The sequence below is a fragment of the Heterodontus francisci genome, chromosome 24 (genome assembly GCF_036365525.1).
Source record: "Heterodontus francisci isolate sHetFra1 chromosome 24, sHetFra1.hap1, whole genome shotgun sequence".
Lineage (NCBI taxonomy): Eukaryota > Metazoa > Chordata > Chondrichthyes > Heterodontiformes > Heterodontidae > Heterodontus > Heterodontus francisci.
The window spans coordinates 17,323,307-17,341,308 of record NC_090394.1 but is presented as its reverse complement, the minus strand read 5'-3'; the positions used below and the strand labels follow the sequence as shown (position 1 = coordinate 17,341,308).

The following is an 18,002-nucleotide window of genomic DNA, read 5'->3' as shown; positions in this document are numbered from 1 at the left end:
TGTTAACGTCTATGGATACATGGGAGACCCATGCTAGTACGCATATGCGATACACACAAGCAGATAGGAACAGAAAAGAGCAGAAGAAAATTAAAGTGGAGAGGTTTGAGGCAATATCTGAAGAGTTTCTTGTTACTGTGCTTCAAGCTCACTGTAGAGTCCTTTTGTAGGTAGTTCTTGCTTGTAGATAATTCCTGCATTTCATTGGGGTCCAGTATTCTTCTTAAACCTCGTTCACTGTAGGAGACCTTTCTCTTTTGGGGTTCATGTGTCTTCAATGGCTTTCAGTTCTGTGAAGAAGTGATGGGAGCAGACAGGAGAGAGATGTTCTCAATCCAGGAGCCAGGAGCTTTCTGTCTTCAAACACACTGTTTCTCCAATTTAAAACTCTCAGTTCAAAACTCTGCAACAGCCAGTTAGTCATGTGACTAAACTGGTCTGACCATGTCCATTCGGTGTATTGGGAGCAGGGACTAGTTCCTTTGTTCCAACACTGTCTGCTACTATGCAAACATGTCTTCCGCTAGGGGCCTGGAAATTCCTTGTAATAGGCCCTCTTGTCTTCCTAGCAACAATTTGAAGTTTAATGTCCATGTGGCAAAATTAATGTGCCTCATTCTTGGCAGGCAGGGGCCTGCATGACACTATAATTTTAATTTGACCTTTTAACAGCCAATCACCTTTAGACTTTTAAACTCTTAGTCACCACATAAGATGTAAAACACTCATTGCTTTACTGCCACTCAGCAACAAAAAACAATGTGTTTAGCAGCATATGTTAGAAACTGCAGGACAGTTTTTAATTTAATGAATCTGGATTGGATGAGGAAGGAACTAAACAAATGTCAACACAAACACCATTCAGTCCATCAGGTGAATGAATAATTAAGAACCTGCACCCAATTTAAAAGGCATGGGGTTTTCAACACTGAACCATAAAGTTCAGCCAATCAACACTTTCTATCTAATTTCAGGTTTTTCTTCATTATTTTCCCAGTCTTCAGTTCCGTGCAAGATTCTGACCAAAAGGTTAATTTTTTTATAATTCATTTGTGGGATGTGGGCGTTGCTGACTAGGCCAATATTTATTGTCCATCCCTAATTGCCCTTGAACTGAATGGCTTGCTAGGCCATTTCAGAGGGCATTTGCTGTGGGCCTGGAGTCACATGTAGGCCAGACCAGGTAAGGACAGCAGATTTCCTTCCCTAAAGGACATTAATTAACCAGATGGGTTTTTACAACAATAGACAATGGTTTCATGATCACCATTAGATGAGCTTTTAATTCCAGATTTATTGATTGAATTCAAATTTCACCATCTGCCGTGGTGGGATTCAAATCCATGTCCCCAGAGAATTAGCCTGGGCTCTGGATTACTAGTCCCTTGACAATAACACTGTGCCACCGCCTCCCCAATTCAACCGTAGAAAGCTATCATTGGTTGCTTGGTGCCTTTACATATTGGGCAAATGTTTGGATACTTACTCCCATGTAGCATGTGGCCTCTGGTTATTGGATGGCTTCATATCTTGTCATGCAGGCCCCCAGCTGCCAAGACTGAGGCACACATTATTTCGCCACATGAACATTAAAACTTAAAATTGCAAGCCCCTGACTGGAAAGACATTTGCATAGTAACAGACAGTGTTGGAACAAGGGTCCCAGTCCTTGCTTCCCCAAAACACAGAAGAAGTTATCAGACTAGTTTAGTCACATGACTAGCTGCCGCCTTTTGGTTTTTTGAACTTCAAACAAGGAATTTGAAATCAGAAGGCTGTTTTCTCCTGGACCTCTCTCCTGTCTGCTCTCACTTCACTCTCACCAGCTTCGGAAACCATTGAAGACACATTAACCCCAAGAGAGAAAAGTCTCCTACAGTGAACAAGGCTTAAGAAGAATACTGGGCCACAACGAAAAGCAAGACTACTTACAAAAGGACTACAGTGAGCTTGAAGCACAGTAAACAAGAAACATTTCTGATATTGCCTCAAACCTCTCCATTTTATTTTTCTTCCCTTTACTGTCTCTATTTGCACGTGTGTATCGTGTACGCATGCTAGCATGGGGCACGGCATATATCCATAGGTGTTAACCGTATTAGAGTTTAAGTTTAAGGTTTAATAAATTTCACTTTCCTCTTTAAATCGAAGAAAGCCTGTTTGTGCTCATTTCTTTGTCTTATAACAGGAAAGTTGTGAACAAGGATTCACCAAAGGCGGAGCTCAAAACACAGTATGTTTAAAAAATTTAAACTCTGTTACATTAAGACCACCCGGTCATAACAGAAATTTGGGTACTAGCATCCAGAATTTTACCCTCAGACGAATGAGAGAAATTGGAAGTGGGAAGTCAAATTGTTCCCAATCAAAAAAAAAGAGCAAGATTAATACAGGTTTTCTTGTGCTTGTGTGTGATTGAATACTAACATGTCTGCAACTGAAGAGAGTAGCTCTCCAAGCCAGGGTGAAGTAATTTGTGATAAGTTAAAAGCACTGTCTATGAAGGAATTGAGGAAAATGGCTGAGCAGTGTGGGATCACTGTACGTGGCAAGGCTAGGAAGTCTGAACTTTTAAGGCTAGTGGCCAACCATTTTCCCTTGAATCTGAAGAAGCAGAAGCAGTGTTAGAAGCAGAATCTGACAGGGTATTGTTAGCAAAGATACAATTAGAACAGAGGAAACTTGAATTAGAGGAAAGAGAAAAAGAGAGAGGCAGGAGAGGGAGAAAGAGAGACTGGCGAAGGATCGAGAGAGAGAGGAGAGAGAGAGAAAAAATATTCTGTAAAGAATGCAAAGAAAGAGAGTTGAAGTGGCTTGAGTTAACTAGGGGGCGACAAAATAACCCCAGTGAAAGCATGGCCAAAATGCAGGAGCAGAATTCAGGGCTGGGTACAAGATTGCTAAAACTCACTCAATTAATTCCATAATTCAATGAGGATGTGGAAGAATTTTTCATGTCTTTCGAGAAACTGGCAAGGCAGTTAAAATGGCCAGCTGAGACCTGGTTTCTTTTAATGCAAAGCAAACTAACCGGAAAAGCCCATGAGGTTTATTCCTTGCTGCCAGATAAGAGTTTATCAAATTATGAACTGACTAAAAATGCTATCCTCGGGGCATATGAATTAGTACCCGAAGCCTATCGCCAAAAGTTTAGAACCCTCAAAAAGCAAGCCAATCAAACTTATCTGGAGTTTGAAAGAAGTAAGCAGCTGGCTTTTGACCAGTGGCTGAGGGCTTTAAAAATACAGCTCAGCTATGAGATCCCCAGAGAACTGATCCTGTCAGAGGAATTTAAAAGCTCTCTCCCATTCTCAATAAAGATCCATGTAGAGGAGCAGCGGATTCCGGGAGCCCAGCAAGTGGCCATTCTGGCCGATGAGTTTGCTTTAATTTATAAGTCAGTTTCCCAGGGAGAACCTTTCCTAATCACCCCCAAAATCTGGAAAGGATAAAGTGTGGGAACATGATATATGTCCAGGCAGTCCTGGAAGAGAAAGGAAAGCAGGAGACACAGGGGGCCTCCTCCAGCCAAAAAAGGATGGTGCTGTGAGCAAGAGTGAGACCCAGAGACCTGTGTGCTTCCATTGTGATAAGGCAGGGCATTTAAATGCTGACTGCTGAAAACTAAAGGGAAAACGAGTAGGGTTAATCAGGGCACACCCGTTCAGTGAAGTCGGGATCCTGATGGAAAACACACATCAAGCTGTGGCTTTAACTGCATTAACAGTGCAACCCAGGAAACTTACTACGGCCAGTGCAGGAAAAGTTAATAGGATTCCTGAATATTATCAGGGTTTTTTGTTTGAAGGGAAATTAACCCCATATCCCTCGAGTGGGGCAAGCAAGCCCTCAGCAATTCTCAGGGACACAGGGACCACCAGATCCCTTTTACTGGGAAAAGGCCTGACCTTTCCCTCAGAGAGTGCAGTGAACACCAGAATGGTGGTGAATGGTATTGAAGGGCAGTGTATGCCTGTAACTGTACACCAGGTGCACCTGGAGTGCGACCTAGTTTCAGGACCGGTGACTGTAGGGATTGTCCCTAGTTTGCCTGTGGATGGGGTGACCTGCTCTTAAGTAATGATCTGGGAGGGGTGAAGATGGCAGCTGCCACCGACCCCCCCCGCCCCCCCCAGTATTGAAAGAAAGACCGCAGGAGGTCAGAGAGACAGGACAGTGGCAGGAGTCGGTACCCTGCAGTGTCCCTGAATGTGTAGTGGGACAGGCCATGACAAACCAACTCCCCCAGAGGAGACTGCATTGGCTTTGCAGGCAAATGACCATGAGGTCTGCCTGTCTGAGCCTTTCTTTGCAGAGTTAGGAGACCCAGGAAATGAATTAAATAAATTTTCCCTAGCTGAGGCTCAGCGAGTCGACCCAGTATTGCGAGAGTTAGCACAGGCTGCCCAGTCTGAAAGTGAAGGACAGGGAGTCCCTGATTGCTACTATTTAAAGAATGAGGTACTGATAAGGAAATGGAGTTCTCCTCACAACTCTGAAGGCAAGGAGTGGACAGTGATTCACTAGTTAGTGGTGCCACAGAGGTACCGGGAAGGGCCCATAAGACTACAGTGGCTGTACATGCTGGTATATGAAAGACCAAAGCCCACATAAGACAGCAGTTTGACTGGCCAAAACTCCACAAAGATGTGGTGGAGTACTGCAGGAGTTGCCACATGTGCCAGGTTGAGGGGAAACTCCAACTTACAGTGAAAGCTGCATCCCTAAGTCCTGTACTGGTGATAGGAGGACCCTCCAGCAAAGGGCTGGTGAACTGTAAGGGATTCCCGCCGAGAACAAAAGGGGACAGACGGCACCCGACTGGCAAAAGTTTAGAAAGAGAAAGAGAAAAAGTGACCAAGAGGGCAGGTTAAAGGAAGACTGTTCCGTCAACCAACCCTGAAAAATGTGAAAAGTTACACCCCATATCCTCCTCTGTAAATACAGACTCTAGAAGCACCCTACCAGAGTTTCTAACAGCATTTACAAGAACCTGCAGAGACAAAAAGAGACCTCTAGTGGGCACAGAAACCATGAGGGTGATGCCTCACCTAGTCAAAGTGTCACAGGAGAGTGCAGTCAAGTCTGCACAAACACCTGCAGGTAGGAATGTCCCAGAGAACAAAGGAGAGATTAATAAAGAATCCTCCCCAGCAGCCAGAGGAAAAGGGAACCGCCCATTCCCTGAAGTCAAAAGTCTATGCATGACTGAGAGAGTTCAGGATAGACCCACCCACTACTAACACTCCTGAGCAAAAAAAAAGGGAAAATTAAAGCATCCCTGGCACCCAGAAAAGACCATAAGATTGGCGAATGAATGGAAATGAATGAGAGAAATGCATGGTTTTTCTTTCTGTTCTTTATATTTCTCTCAAACACTGTAATGAAATGCATCGCTTTTTCTTCAAATAATTTTTCATTCCCCTGGATGTGGAGGTGTCATGCAGGCCCACCTGCACACATTATTTCGCAACATTAACATTAAAACTTAAAATTGCAAGCCCCTGACTGGAAAGACATTTGCATAGTAAAAGACAGTGTTGGAACAAGGGACCCAGTCCTTGCTTCCCCAATACACAGAAGAAGTTATCAGACCAGTTTATTCATGTGACTAGCTTGGCTGTTGGTTTGTTGACCTTCCAACAAGGAATTTGAAATCAGAAGGCTGTTTTCTCCTGGACTGAGAACACCTGTCTACTGTCTGCTCTCATCTCACTCTCACTAGCTTTGGAAACCACTGAAGACACATGAACCCCAAGAGAGAAAAGTCTCCTACAGTGAACAAGGCTTAAGAGGAATACTGGGCCCCAACGAAAAGACTACTTACAAAAGGATTACAGTGAGCTTGAAGCACAGTAAACAAGAAACTCTTCCAATATTGCCTCAAACCTCTCCATTTTATTTTTCTTCTCTTTTCTGTCTCTATTTGCATATGCCTATCGTGTATGCATGCTAGTGTGGGGTGCGGCGTATATCCGTAGGCATTAACCGTATTAGAGTTTAAGTTTCAATAAATTTCACTTTTCCTCTTTAACCCTAAGAAAGCCTGTTTGTGCTCATTTCTTTGCCTTATAATTGAAAAGCTGTGAACAAGGATTCACCAAAGGCGGAGCCCAAACACAATGTGTTTAAAAAATTAAAACCCTGTTACAATAAGACTAGGTAAAGACAGTAAAAGACCCCTAGACACCTTTGTCACCTGGTCATAACAGTCCAGAACTTGTATTTTATATATAGTATCTTTCAAGACCTTATTTCATCCCAGAACACTTTACAGGCAGTGAAGTATCATTGAGTGTAATCACTGCTGCAATGTAGGAAATAAAATTGAAATGCAGGTTAGTATCATTATGGTTTATTTTTATCTACAATATTGCAATTTCAATAATCTTTGCTGAATGTGACCTGCACAAAGTGGCAGGATCATTCCCACCAGACAAAGTGAGTTTGATATAACTTGCCTGGAACCTTATTTGTCATTCTACCTTTAAAGATCTATGTGCATACACTCCTGCATCTCCTAGATACATTAGCTTTTTTCCCCTAAAACTGAAATAGATTTCAATGTTCTTCCAAAAAATCCTTAAGTACACGCCTCTCAATGTACTGTTGACAGTATCAGGTTGCATTTATCTGGTACCTTTACTATGGTAAAATCCTCCAAAATGCTTCACATTTTGGAGCATTGAATAGATGAACAAAGGCAAGGCTGAAGATACAGATTTTGATGAGATTTTTGGACATAGAGATAGAGTGAGGTGGAGAGATGCAAAGTGCAGGGCCATGAAGGGTGAAAACTTTCCTCCAAATGTGTAACAGAAGCCAGGAGGGTGTACAATAGACTAAAGCCAGAATAGTAGAGTGCACAAACGGAGACTTAGGTCTGGAAGGGGTTCCAGACACAGGGTGGGGCTATGGGTGGGGAGGGGTGGATTTGTAAACAAGGATGAGTTGGTGAATCAGTGCAATGGGGACATCTTTCCACAGGTGAATGTATATTTATTATCATACTTATCCTTTGATGTTCTCTATGATTCACTTGACTTCACAGCAACAACTGTGATCCAGAACAAGATATTTCTGAGTCTGGATGTAGTTGTGCATTTAACAGTAGTTCTCAGGTGATCAGCACCCATGTTTGCAATCTAATCTGACATTTCTATTGGTAATGGCTTATCTTCATCAAAAATACGTAATTTCTTCTAAAAAAAAAACTTAACACGCAATAGAAATATAGATGATTATCTGTTACAGTGCGACACATTTTTGCAAGTACTTCCTAGTTTTTTTAACTACTGTACAGGGTATTGGTGAAATTGTGGATATGGAATACCTGGCCTGAGGAAAAGTCCAAGCATGTTTCCCAAGCTGTTAAGTTGCTTTCCAATTTGTATTCCAATGTAAATTTAAGATCAACAGGTTGGCCTCCATTCCAGGCAACATGGGCCTACAGATTAAACAAATGTTAGTCAGACTTTATATTGCTCCATTGTATATGAGATTTCAAATTAAATGAAACACAGCTGAAGTTCCAAATCACTCTTTAGATCTATATTACAGTAGCCTGGGTTTAACTTTAATCAGTTTGATTCAGACCTGGGTGATAATGCGGGACCGGATACATGGTGCTGACTATAATAAACATCCACCTCCAAATCTGTTATACTCTGAATGTTGAACTAAAAGTTTAAACCCCATGGCTGTTTTATAATAATATTTAAACTTGAACAGCCTTCCCTTTAGACACAAAGGGGTTTGCTGGCCAGGAAAGAACAATGGGGAGTACAGAGCAAAAGAGTTTTCAAACTGGAATGGCAGGTGCACCAATAGCAGACAGAATGTCTGTGACCCTGATAGTGACAGAATCTTGATGGAGAAACAAATTTTGGACTGAGGGAGTAGATGTAATATGTATACGGCTGTACTTTAACAGCTTGTTATACTTTCTCCTTATTACTTGTGCAGTGTCACATTAGAAAAATCAGCAGCTCAAAATGAATGAGGAAAGCCACACATTTACCATCCTGACCAGTCTACTGTTTTTCAAGGGCATGCATCAAGCAGATTTTACAGTACAAAACACCCTCATCTTGCCATCTTTAAAATTCACAAGATAGAAAAGATACACAGGTCACTTTTTAATAGAGGAGTGACTTGATGTGGAAACAATTCTCAAATGGGATTAACCAATAATATGTAATACTGACACTGCAAATGCGTTATCGATCTTTCAGTGACTGAAATAAATAACTCCTTTTGAAGTTAAGTATTTGATTCTAAACATTCAATATTGTGAGGGATGTAATAATATTGAGATGACTATTTCACTTTACGATTACACATAAAATACACCACACACTTTTTTATTCCTGTTCACTGTGCAATGGGATTCTGTGCTGAGTCAGGCTGTGTCCCAATGCTTATTTTCTTTCAGCCACTCTGACATGATACTTTGTAATTATATGCTGTAAAAAAAATCTGCAATACAGTAATACAAATAAGGATCACCAGATTTTAAAGGCTGGCTTGAAAAACTTAGCTTGTTCCTGGCAATGTGCCTTCTGGGACACTTCCAATCAGACAAATGTTCACATGACATTTTCACTATCATTCAAGTAAAAATATCAACTGGCCTATTTGGGAGGGGCCAGAAAACGAGCTGGCGAGAGTCCTGCCTCAGACCATCATTTGGTGCATTGAGCATGGAACCATGCTGTTGCCATTAGTACAGATGTCAGTGGACTGGAGCAGCCTTCCCATTAGATAGTAAAGGGCAAGAAAGGATGATGGGGTATACATTACAAAAATAACATTGATAACTCCCTTCCCTCTCTGGTTCACTACTCAAACCTTTTGATTGTATTTCTGTTCTTTTCTTTCAGAAAGACACTTGAGTTCAAACTTTTCCAAGGCGAGTTTGAATGGGTGCTGAAGGTTGGCTCTACTTTCCAGACGATCATTAGCCAAATTCAGAGAGGCTAAAAGAATCACCTGTTCCGAGGAAAAATATTTTTTATATAACTGACCATTAAAAGGCTGCACTAAAAAACACTTTTCCAATATCAAAGCACAATTCCATTTCCATTGCTCTCACCCGGTTTGCATTCCTGCCCAAAATCATAATTACTCTCATACACTCTTAGTTACTTCTTGAATGAGATTAAATAGAGAAGCCGAATGTGCCATAAAATGCATGGTAAATACCAGGGAGAAGTGGCTTCCAAATTTCAGTGGGGCCATGTTGACTTTTTGCCAAAGCCATTGAGATGGATAAATGTTGACAGTTTGGCAGTGTACTTGGTCATGTCCAGCAGTTCAGAGAATTGTTTTACACAATGCCTGATTTTTATTTTAAGCAGCAAGTAGTTAGGATCTGGACTGCACTGCCTGAGAATGTGGTGGAGGCAAATTCAATCGTGACTTTCTTTCGAGGATTGAATAAACATCCGAAGACAGAAAATTTGCAGGGCTACGGGGAAAAAGTGGGGGAACGGGAGTTGCTCTTGTAGAGAACCGACACGGACATGGTGGGTCGAATGGCCTCCTTCTGTGCTGTAACCATTCTATGATTCCATGATGAAATCAATGGAAAAAAATCAAGATCAGTGTAAAAAAAGCTCACAATTCACTGGTTTGCATTATTGCCCAAGACCAAATTAACCGCCCCCCCCAACCCTTTGAATTTTAGAACCAAGTGAAAATTTCTAAACACAAACAGTCAGATAGAAGCAACACTAACTTCAATTTCAAGTATTTAAAGCTGAGAATCTGGTTTAGAACATTAGTTCTCAAACTTTGGAGTGTGAGGCCTGTCAAAGCAGGATGAAGCTAGGGCAGGATAGGCCAAGGATGACCTTGAATTTTTAATCTGAATGATGGTGTTGCCACAACACTGCTTCAGTAGTTCCTCCTGATTAGATGAAGTTCATATCAATCACACAAGCTCCTCGCCCTCAGCAGAGCCATGACTGGGTTTGGTCTAATTCTTTGAGCATTCTACTATCACAGCCAAATTTCAAATTCTTCCAAAGTTCCAGTGACTGTCCTATGTGCCTTCAGTGTCCCACTCTATGGCTTCATTATTCAATTGCCCTATTCCATCTCCACCCATGCATTCTCCTTGTACAGCTGCGTAAACACTTCAGCAAATAAGGGAATGCAGCAGTGCAGAGACAAACAGGAGAGAGACAGATGAAGAAAGGAAACAAGCAAAAAAAAGTGGACAGCGTGAAGAATGGGAGGGATTAAAAGTGAAAGAGGAATGTAGAGAGGAAAAGAAACAGAAGGGAAGGAAAAGACATATCTTTTGCAGAAGGTCACTAGACTCGGAGAACATTTTTGTAACACTTAACTTTCAAAAACTAAAATGGTGGAACCCAGCCCAAGAAAGGTCAGAGGCTGGGAATTTTGCAGCGAGTAACTCACTTCCTGACTCCCCAAAGCCTTTTCACCATCTTCAAGACTCACGTCAGGAATGTAATGGAATACTCCCCACTTGCCTGGATGAGTGCAGCTCCCATAACACTCAGGTCAAATCTGCTTGTTCAGCACCACATCCACCATCTTAAACATTCACTCCCTCCACCACCGGTGCTCAGTGGCAGCAGTATGCACCATCTACAAGATGCACTGCAGCAACTCACCAAGCCTCCTTCGGCAACACCTTCCAAACCAGCAACCTCTACCACCTAGAAGCCCAAGGTCAGCAGATGCATGGGAATACAACCACTTGCAAGTTCTCCTCCAACCACACACCATCCTGACTTGGAAATATATCGCTGTTCCTTCACTGTCACCGAGTCAAAATCCTGGAAAATCCCTCTCGAACGGCACTGTGGTTGTACCTACCCCACATGGACTGCAGCAGTTCAAGAAGGTAGCTCAACACCACCTTATCAAGGGCAATTAGGGATGGGCAATAAATGCTGGCCTGGCCTGTGACACTCATATCCCATGAATGGATAGAAATAAACGACTGAATTTTAGCCATATCTAAAGCCTGAATAAATTTAAATGCTATTCCTAGTAAACACAGGTCACTGTTTCCATCTTATCAGTCACAATAAGGCATCCATGTTTAACAAACTAACCTGATCCATGTTGTCCCAGTTAATTACAATGTCATCCTGGTGACTGAGGAGAGAATGAGAAAGACTCATCCTGACCTGTGATTGATGAGGTAATGGGATGGTAAACGGATGGAGAAAGTCCACTAGAAAAGAATAAGAAAGTCTCTTTAATCTTGTTAGAAATGCAGGATATAAATTATTTTGCTAAATAAAAAAAATTGCAATATATCTGCTGATCTAATGATGAGGTAGTCCAGGTTGGAAGATTAAAATGTACAATTTCATATTTTACTGACTCTCCCAAATTAGATTTTACCATGAGTTTCATGGCGTCCGAATATCTTTGGGAAAGGTCCACTGTAGTTTCCTGAAAAATTAATTTCTTTGTCTTCCCATGCGGCATTGTGACTGAGCACGTATGTCCGGCCAGTCTTCTGATAAACTGTGTTACAGACCAATTTTTTAGGAATTGTTTTCAACTGTAAAGATGAAACAAATACAGCTAAGTAAAAAGTAATCATGGAACTACCATTACTGGAAAGAAATGCTAGGAGACCATTATAAAGAGCAGTGCAGTTATTAAAGAACAAAAATCTTGGCTTAAATTAAGAGGCAAAGGATGAGTAACACAGACCAGCTGTTAGTGACATAGTTAGTCGTAAACCTGCTCCCAGCAGATCTGGGTTTACTGGCAAGGACAGAAGTCCTTAAAGACCCAACATTCATATTTCCATGAAAATGTGAGAGAAGGCTACATTTTTGCCAATAGGAGAACTGCTAGCAAAAAGGCAAGAGGGTATGGTTTTAAAGCATTCCACTCCTATGAAAAATTGTTGTTAGTGGTAACAAATAATTATCAGCCAATCCACTACATCTTTAAACATCTCTCACAAAGCCACTTAACCAATTTAAATCTCCCAACTCTAATAACCCGGCTGTGTAGTGAGGAATTGCTGTGCAGAATGGCTGAAGAACAACAGGAATGATTGTAACCCTACCCAGAGGTGGGCAATTAATTTCACCCAGGCTATTTAAGATAGTTCCTGATTTTAACCTACTCAACTGAGCAGGCTGTAAAGACACATAACCAAAGCTGGTGGAGTCCTTTTTTACACATACACGTTGGGTCATGCTGTGCCATCTGGATCCGACTACAATTTTAACTTGGTGGCCTGAGCAGGAAACCACAGTGAGTTTCCCACCAGGGAAAATCAGGGTCAGAAGCGGCCGAGAAAGGAAATTTTGTTTTGCCTTTTTTTCACTATCCTTTGGGGCCATGAAGAGCAGTAAAGCTTAGGCCTCCTGTGCGTGGACTTGCCTTCTCAATTGCAAGACCACCAAAGAAGGGCCCCGGCAGCTGATCTCACACTAGCCAGGTAGTCTCCCAGCTGAAACGGGTAGAAGGCAGCTGGCGGGATTTAAATGAGACATCAGGCTTCATTTCTAGAACAGCGGGTGAGCTTCCAGCCCACACCCCTACTCACCTGCTGAAAACTGGCCCAATGTTACAATCAGGGCCAAAGAAAATTCCGATTCAGCGACCATGCAGTAAGTGTTGAAATGAAGCACTGCAAACAAATCGTTTGGTGCCTGAGATAAAACTCAACAATGTAAAGAAAGGAGACATACATCAAAGCACATCACCTAGATGGTGAACACTAAGTTAAGAAGGGAACAAATTACATGATTTAAAGACAGCACCAGCGGAGGCCTGAACGCTGCTGTGAAGTCACAGCACAGGACATGATGGACAACTGCAACTAGGTTCATGCGAAGAAAAAGGCTGTACTGATGCAGAGAAGTCATTCCATACATAGTTGGTTGTGTATATGTTCACCCTCATGCATCTGTCTTACTGGCTGTGGTGGCTGCTGTGCTGCTGCTGATGTTATGCATCATATTCCTAGTGATGATCCAGGCTTTGTAACTGCTTCTCAGTTATTCCAATCCTGAGCCAACTGTCCATGGCAATTCTGCACTCATGCAGTACACTATTGTAATTTTGAGGCATCATATATGTCTCTCTTCTTTCCCCTGCCACCGCCACCCCTGATAGGCACAGCTTACTTAAGCATCCTAAATGTATACCTTCTGAGGCTGCACGTGCGTCATTGAAGTCAAGGCTCCTCAGACAGCACCTTCCAAACCCGCAGCCTCTACCAACTAGAAGGACAAGGGCAGCAAATACATGGGAACACCACCACCTGCAAGTTCCCCTCCAAGTCACACACCATCCTGACTTGGAACTATATCGCCGTTCCTTCACTGTCGCTGGGTCAAAATCCTGGAACTCTCTTCCTAACAGCACTATGGGTGTACAAAGAACAAAGAACAGTACAGCACAGGAACAGGCCATTCGGCCCTCCAAGCCTGCGCCGATCTTGATGCCTGCCGTAACTAACACCTTCTGCACTTCTGGGGCCCATATCCCTCTATTCCCTTCCTATTCATGTATTTGTCAAGATGTCTCTTAAACGTCGCTATCGTATCTGCTTCCACCACCTCCCCTGGCAGCAAGTTCCAGGCACTCACCACCCTCTGTGTAAAAAACTTGCCTCGCACATCCCCTCTAAACTTTGCCCTTCGCACCTTAAACCTATGTCCCCTAGTAACTGACTCTTCCACCCTGGGAAAAGGCTTCTGACTATCCACTCTGTCCATGCCGCTCATAACTTTGTAAACCTCTATCATGTCGCCCCTCCACCTCCGTCGTTCCAGTGAAAACAATCCGAGTTTTTCCAACCTCTCCTCATAGCTACTGCCCTCCAGACCAGGCAACATCCTGGTAAACCTCCTCTGTACCCTCTCCAAAGCCTCCACGTCCTTCTGGTAGTGTGGCGGCCAGAGTTGCACGCAATATTCTAAGTGTGGCCTAACTAAGGTTCTGTATATAATATATAATATTATATATAATATACATATAATCACAATACCTACCCCAAATGGACTGCAGCGGTTCAAGAAGGCAGCTCACTACCACCTTCTCAAGGGCAATTAGGGATGGGCAATAAATGCTGGCCTGGCCAGCGTCGCCCACATCCCATGAATGAATAAAAAAAAAAATTTCTGATGGAATGTGGGGATTATGGTGTATAGAGGGTGTCATCTCTAAGGTAGCACTTTATTAGCAGGGCTGGGGGTAGATCCTGACTTTGCGCGATAGTGTAAGATGGCAGAGAGTGGATAGAATCCTGGTCGGCCCCTTGGAGGTGGATTTGGAGGTGGGCGGGGTGCAGGAAAGTATCGCAAACCGTGTTGGGACAGTTCTGCAACGCTATCCCACCTCTGGGTGAGTTTCCCTTGGTGGGCTACCATGGGAATCAGCAGCCTGCTGCACGGAGATGGGCATGCAATTGATCCAATTAAGGCCCCAATCAAGGGGCATTATCCCACGCCGACAGCCCCCTGCTGAGTCTGGAGCCCAACAATAACTTGGTGACGGTCTCCCAGTGGCAGGTCAGAGGGCCATCACAGCCTCTCTCAAATCCCCAATGACGCGAGGCTGAAATGGCTGCAGCTGCGGCCACAATCATTCGTTTGGAGGGGCTCCCCCCTCTACACTGATGGTCCTAACACTCTGGGCTTCCTTTTTTAAATATGTTCTGCAGCCATCTGAGAGCTTTTCCATTTTGAGGCACCCCTGTGCTTACCTACCTCCCTCAGCTGCGCCCACCTCTCGCCGCCCTTTCATTGGTCCCACACGTCACAGTCCCTCCTGCCGTCCTTAATTGGATGGCGAATGTGGAGGTGGTCTGTTAATTAGCAGCCTCCTGTAAGGTGGCGACACTGTGCAGACATCAGACATCAACGGCTCGGGGCCCTGTCCTTCGACTATTTTCTACGTTGGGAAGATTTTGCCCAGTGAGTCGGCATCCCATTTTACATCTCTTCAGTGGAAATAAAAACTGGGTGAGATGTAAAACTGGCTGCCGACTCACTATCATCCAATTTACACTATCATACAAAGTTTACTGGATAGAAAGTCAGCTTGGAAAATCAGGCAAAGAGATTGGTATGTTCTTAGTAAAAATACAAGAAATAGGATAAACGATACATCTACTAATCACAGGAATAGAATCGATTTCATTCTAATTAAATAACAAAATATCAGGTATCATACTGCACTGTTACAAGAACAGAAACATAGCATGTTAAATTATATGATGGGACAAACCTGTGTAAATGTGTGAGTCATCTCTAGCACTTCACTATAACCAGAATCTCCAACAGTTAAAATGGTGAAAGCTTTCAGTTTATTCTTATCCAATATGATGTTCAGCATTCCTTTTATCATATTTGCAGTGTAATTAACCTACATAGAAAATTTGTTAGCATGTAATATAGGAATTCAATTAAGTTATGTTTATTTTGTTTGTATTGCTTTATTATTAAAGTTGAATGTTAAAATGCTGAATAATAAAGCACACAGACTACTTTAATACACAACATATATCTGTATACAGCAGATGGAAACACGTGCCCCAAAAACTCTAAATACATAGTTCAGGCACATAAAGTTGTGCTTGTAGCTTCTTCAATAACAAAACCCCACAGATTATAGTTATTGTTTTAATTAGCAGCATTTGTGCTTTTGCCAACTGAATGTAGAAAATGATTATCAGTACAAGTTTACAGTATCCTGCCAGAAATTTTTGGCAATATGCCAAAAGCACAGTAATATATATGTCCTTTCCTCGGTCCTCTGGCAAATATCTCTTCCTGAACTTGTGTTGCTGACAGTGACCCAGGATAGATAAGTCTCCTCTTACACTGGAAATACTGTGTGCACATGGAAGGAAGTGAACTGGATGGGGTCCTATTCTCGATGCCATAAAACTCCTCAAGGGAAATTTCAAAGAATGAGAGTAGAACTTGCCAGGAAATAAAAGATAACTCATACAATGTTTGCAGAAGGGGTAGACTATGATTCTAGTAGAAATGTTCAAGAAACTGTAGAGTTCTTATGATTGTCAGTGTATGAACAGAGTCCGATTGGGTCAAATAGCACTACCATTGTGCAAGATAAATTTAAAAATGTATTCCGTTTTAGGTGTGGTCCAATATTTTGTCTTGCAGTCCAAGACTTACTATCAGCTGCTGTAAATAACAAATAGTGCTGCCTGGTTTATGGCTTGCTCAAGCCCAAGAAAAGCACTTTGATTTGGTGAATTTGGTAATGGCAACGAACAAGTAACAAAAAAAAACTCAGACTTCTCGACATGAAAAATCAGATATATTGGGGGGCTTGTTTTCAGCTTGGGCGGAGAGCCAGCAGTTGGGGATCGACTACCCATCATGCAGCCGTCCACCTGACTTTCCATTCCACTGAAGTCAACGAAAAGGAAATTCAGGCAGGGTGTATAATAAGCACCTGGCGTCCAATCCCCTGCTATCTGCCGGTGCCCAAATTGAAAATTCCCCTCCATTGCTTTCAACCCAAGGTGAAATTGGTTTGTTAAAGAGTTTTACACTGTTTTATTTCAGTAACTTCAAAACAGTAGATATTTACCTTTGGCGCTATTTTTATTGCTCCAGGAAGATAACTGAGTGCAGGGATATTCTGCAATACTGTCAGCTGCAGCTCTTTACTGTAAACAGAACAAAAAAGCAACCAAACAATGAGTTAACTAAAGTAGAACATTGTAAAAATTAATAAGGACAGTGAAGGAAACAGGAAAACTGAATTGAAGAAAAATCTCATATCAATCTCAATGCAATAATACTAGCAGAAAATCAGGGAATGGTAGCATAGTGGGTATAGTTTTGATTAATAATCTAGAGGTCATGAGTTCACCATCCCACCATGCAACTGAATTTAAGAAATCTGATCATTTGTGGGCTAGCACCAGAAAATTACCATGAAAGCGACTGGGTTTTTGAAAAACCCAAGTGGTTCACTAACTTCCTACAGGGAAGGGAACCTGCCATCCCATTAAGTGGTTGCTGCTTAATATCTTCAGGGCAATGAGGGGTGAGCAATAGGGATTCGCTGGTGTCACCCACATCCCCAGAACAACAAAGGCCGAAATTTTACACCCTCCAAACAAGCAGGCTGGTGACGGGGGTGGGGGGCATAAAATTGAGTGGGAATGTCCTCTCCCAACCCCCTCCCACCCCTGTTTCAAATCTATGCGGGGCGGCAACAGCGAGAAGTGGCCTGCCCACCCCAGGTCAAACAAGGCCCTTAAGTGGCCAATTAATTGGCACTTATGGGCCTCTGCCTGCTGCCACAGGTATTTTACCCTTGGCTGGCGGGCCGGCGGCTGAGGGCTCTTGCGGGCAGTGGGGGGGCCCTCCTGATCGGGCCCCATGGAGGGCCACCCCCGAAGTCCCAACTGCCCCCAACGCACAACACTCCCCCTGCCCCTGTAACCGAACCCCCTTGCCTCGCCAGGGCCTGAGTGATTGTCCCTGGCGAGGTCCTAAAAACTTACCTTCATTCGGGGGGCCGTCCTTCATCTTCCTTCCGATGGCTGGGTGTAGTCCAGCAGTGGCTCCTGGTGGCGCTGCTGGGATGAAGAGCTGTCGGCCCACTGATTGCTCTATTAGGCGGGACTTCCTGCCTCAAGGAGATGGAAATCCTGCCTAAGACTAATTAAGGGCCTGGGGAGCGTATAATACTGGTCTGGCTCCCCAGGTCCGGTGGAGGCGGGCTCACCACCGTCTTTTCAGCTGGTGAACAGGACCCCCGCAAACAAAAGATTACAGCCAAAGTGTCAAACAGAAAATGATTTCATCCTCAGTAATATTGTAGCAAAATTTGTAATAGAACAAAATAGAATCAAAGAATGGCTACAGCATAGAGGAGGCCATTTGGCCCATTGAGTCCATGCTGGCTCTTTGCAAATAACAATTGAGCTAGTTCCAATCCCACAATGCCCTGCAATTTTTTTCCCTTCAGGTGCTTATCCAATTCCCTTTTGAAAAAAAATG

General features: G+C 43.0%; 1 protein-coding gene across 3 annotated transcripts in view; it reads right to left on the bottom strand.

Moving 5' to 3' along the window:
* Positions 1–18,002, bottom strand: part of LOC137383224 (uncharacterized) — a 472,338-nt gene that overhangs the window by 121,753 nt on the left and 332,583 nt on the right. For all 3 annotated transcript variants that reach the window (XM_068055726.1, XM_068055727.1, XM_068055728.1), the window contains exons 52-57: positions 16,579–16,657; positions 15,244–15,381; positions 11,386–11,548; positions 11,091–11,212; positions 8,851–8,991; positions 7,334–7,447 (exon numbers count right to left, since the gene is read on the bottom strand). In XM_068055726.1, the coding sequence (XP_067911827.1) occupies positions 7,334–7,447; positions 8,851–8,991; positions 11,091–11,212; positions 11,386–11,548; positions 15,244–15,381; positions 16,579–16,657 (757 nt within the window). The remainder of the gene's footprint in view (positions 1–7,333; positions 7,448–8,850; positions 8,992–11,090; positions 11,213–11,385; positions 11,549–15,243; positions 15,382–16,578; positions 16,658–18,002) is intronic.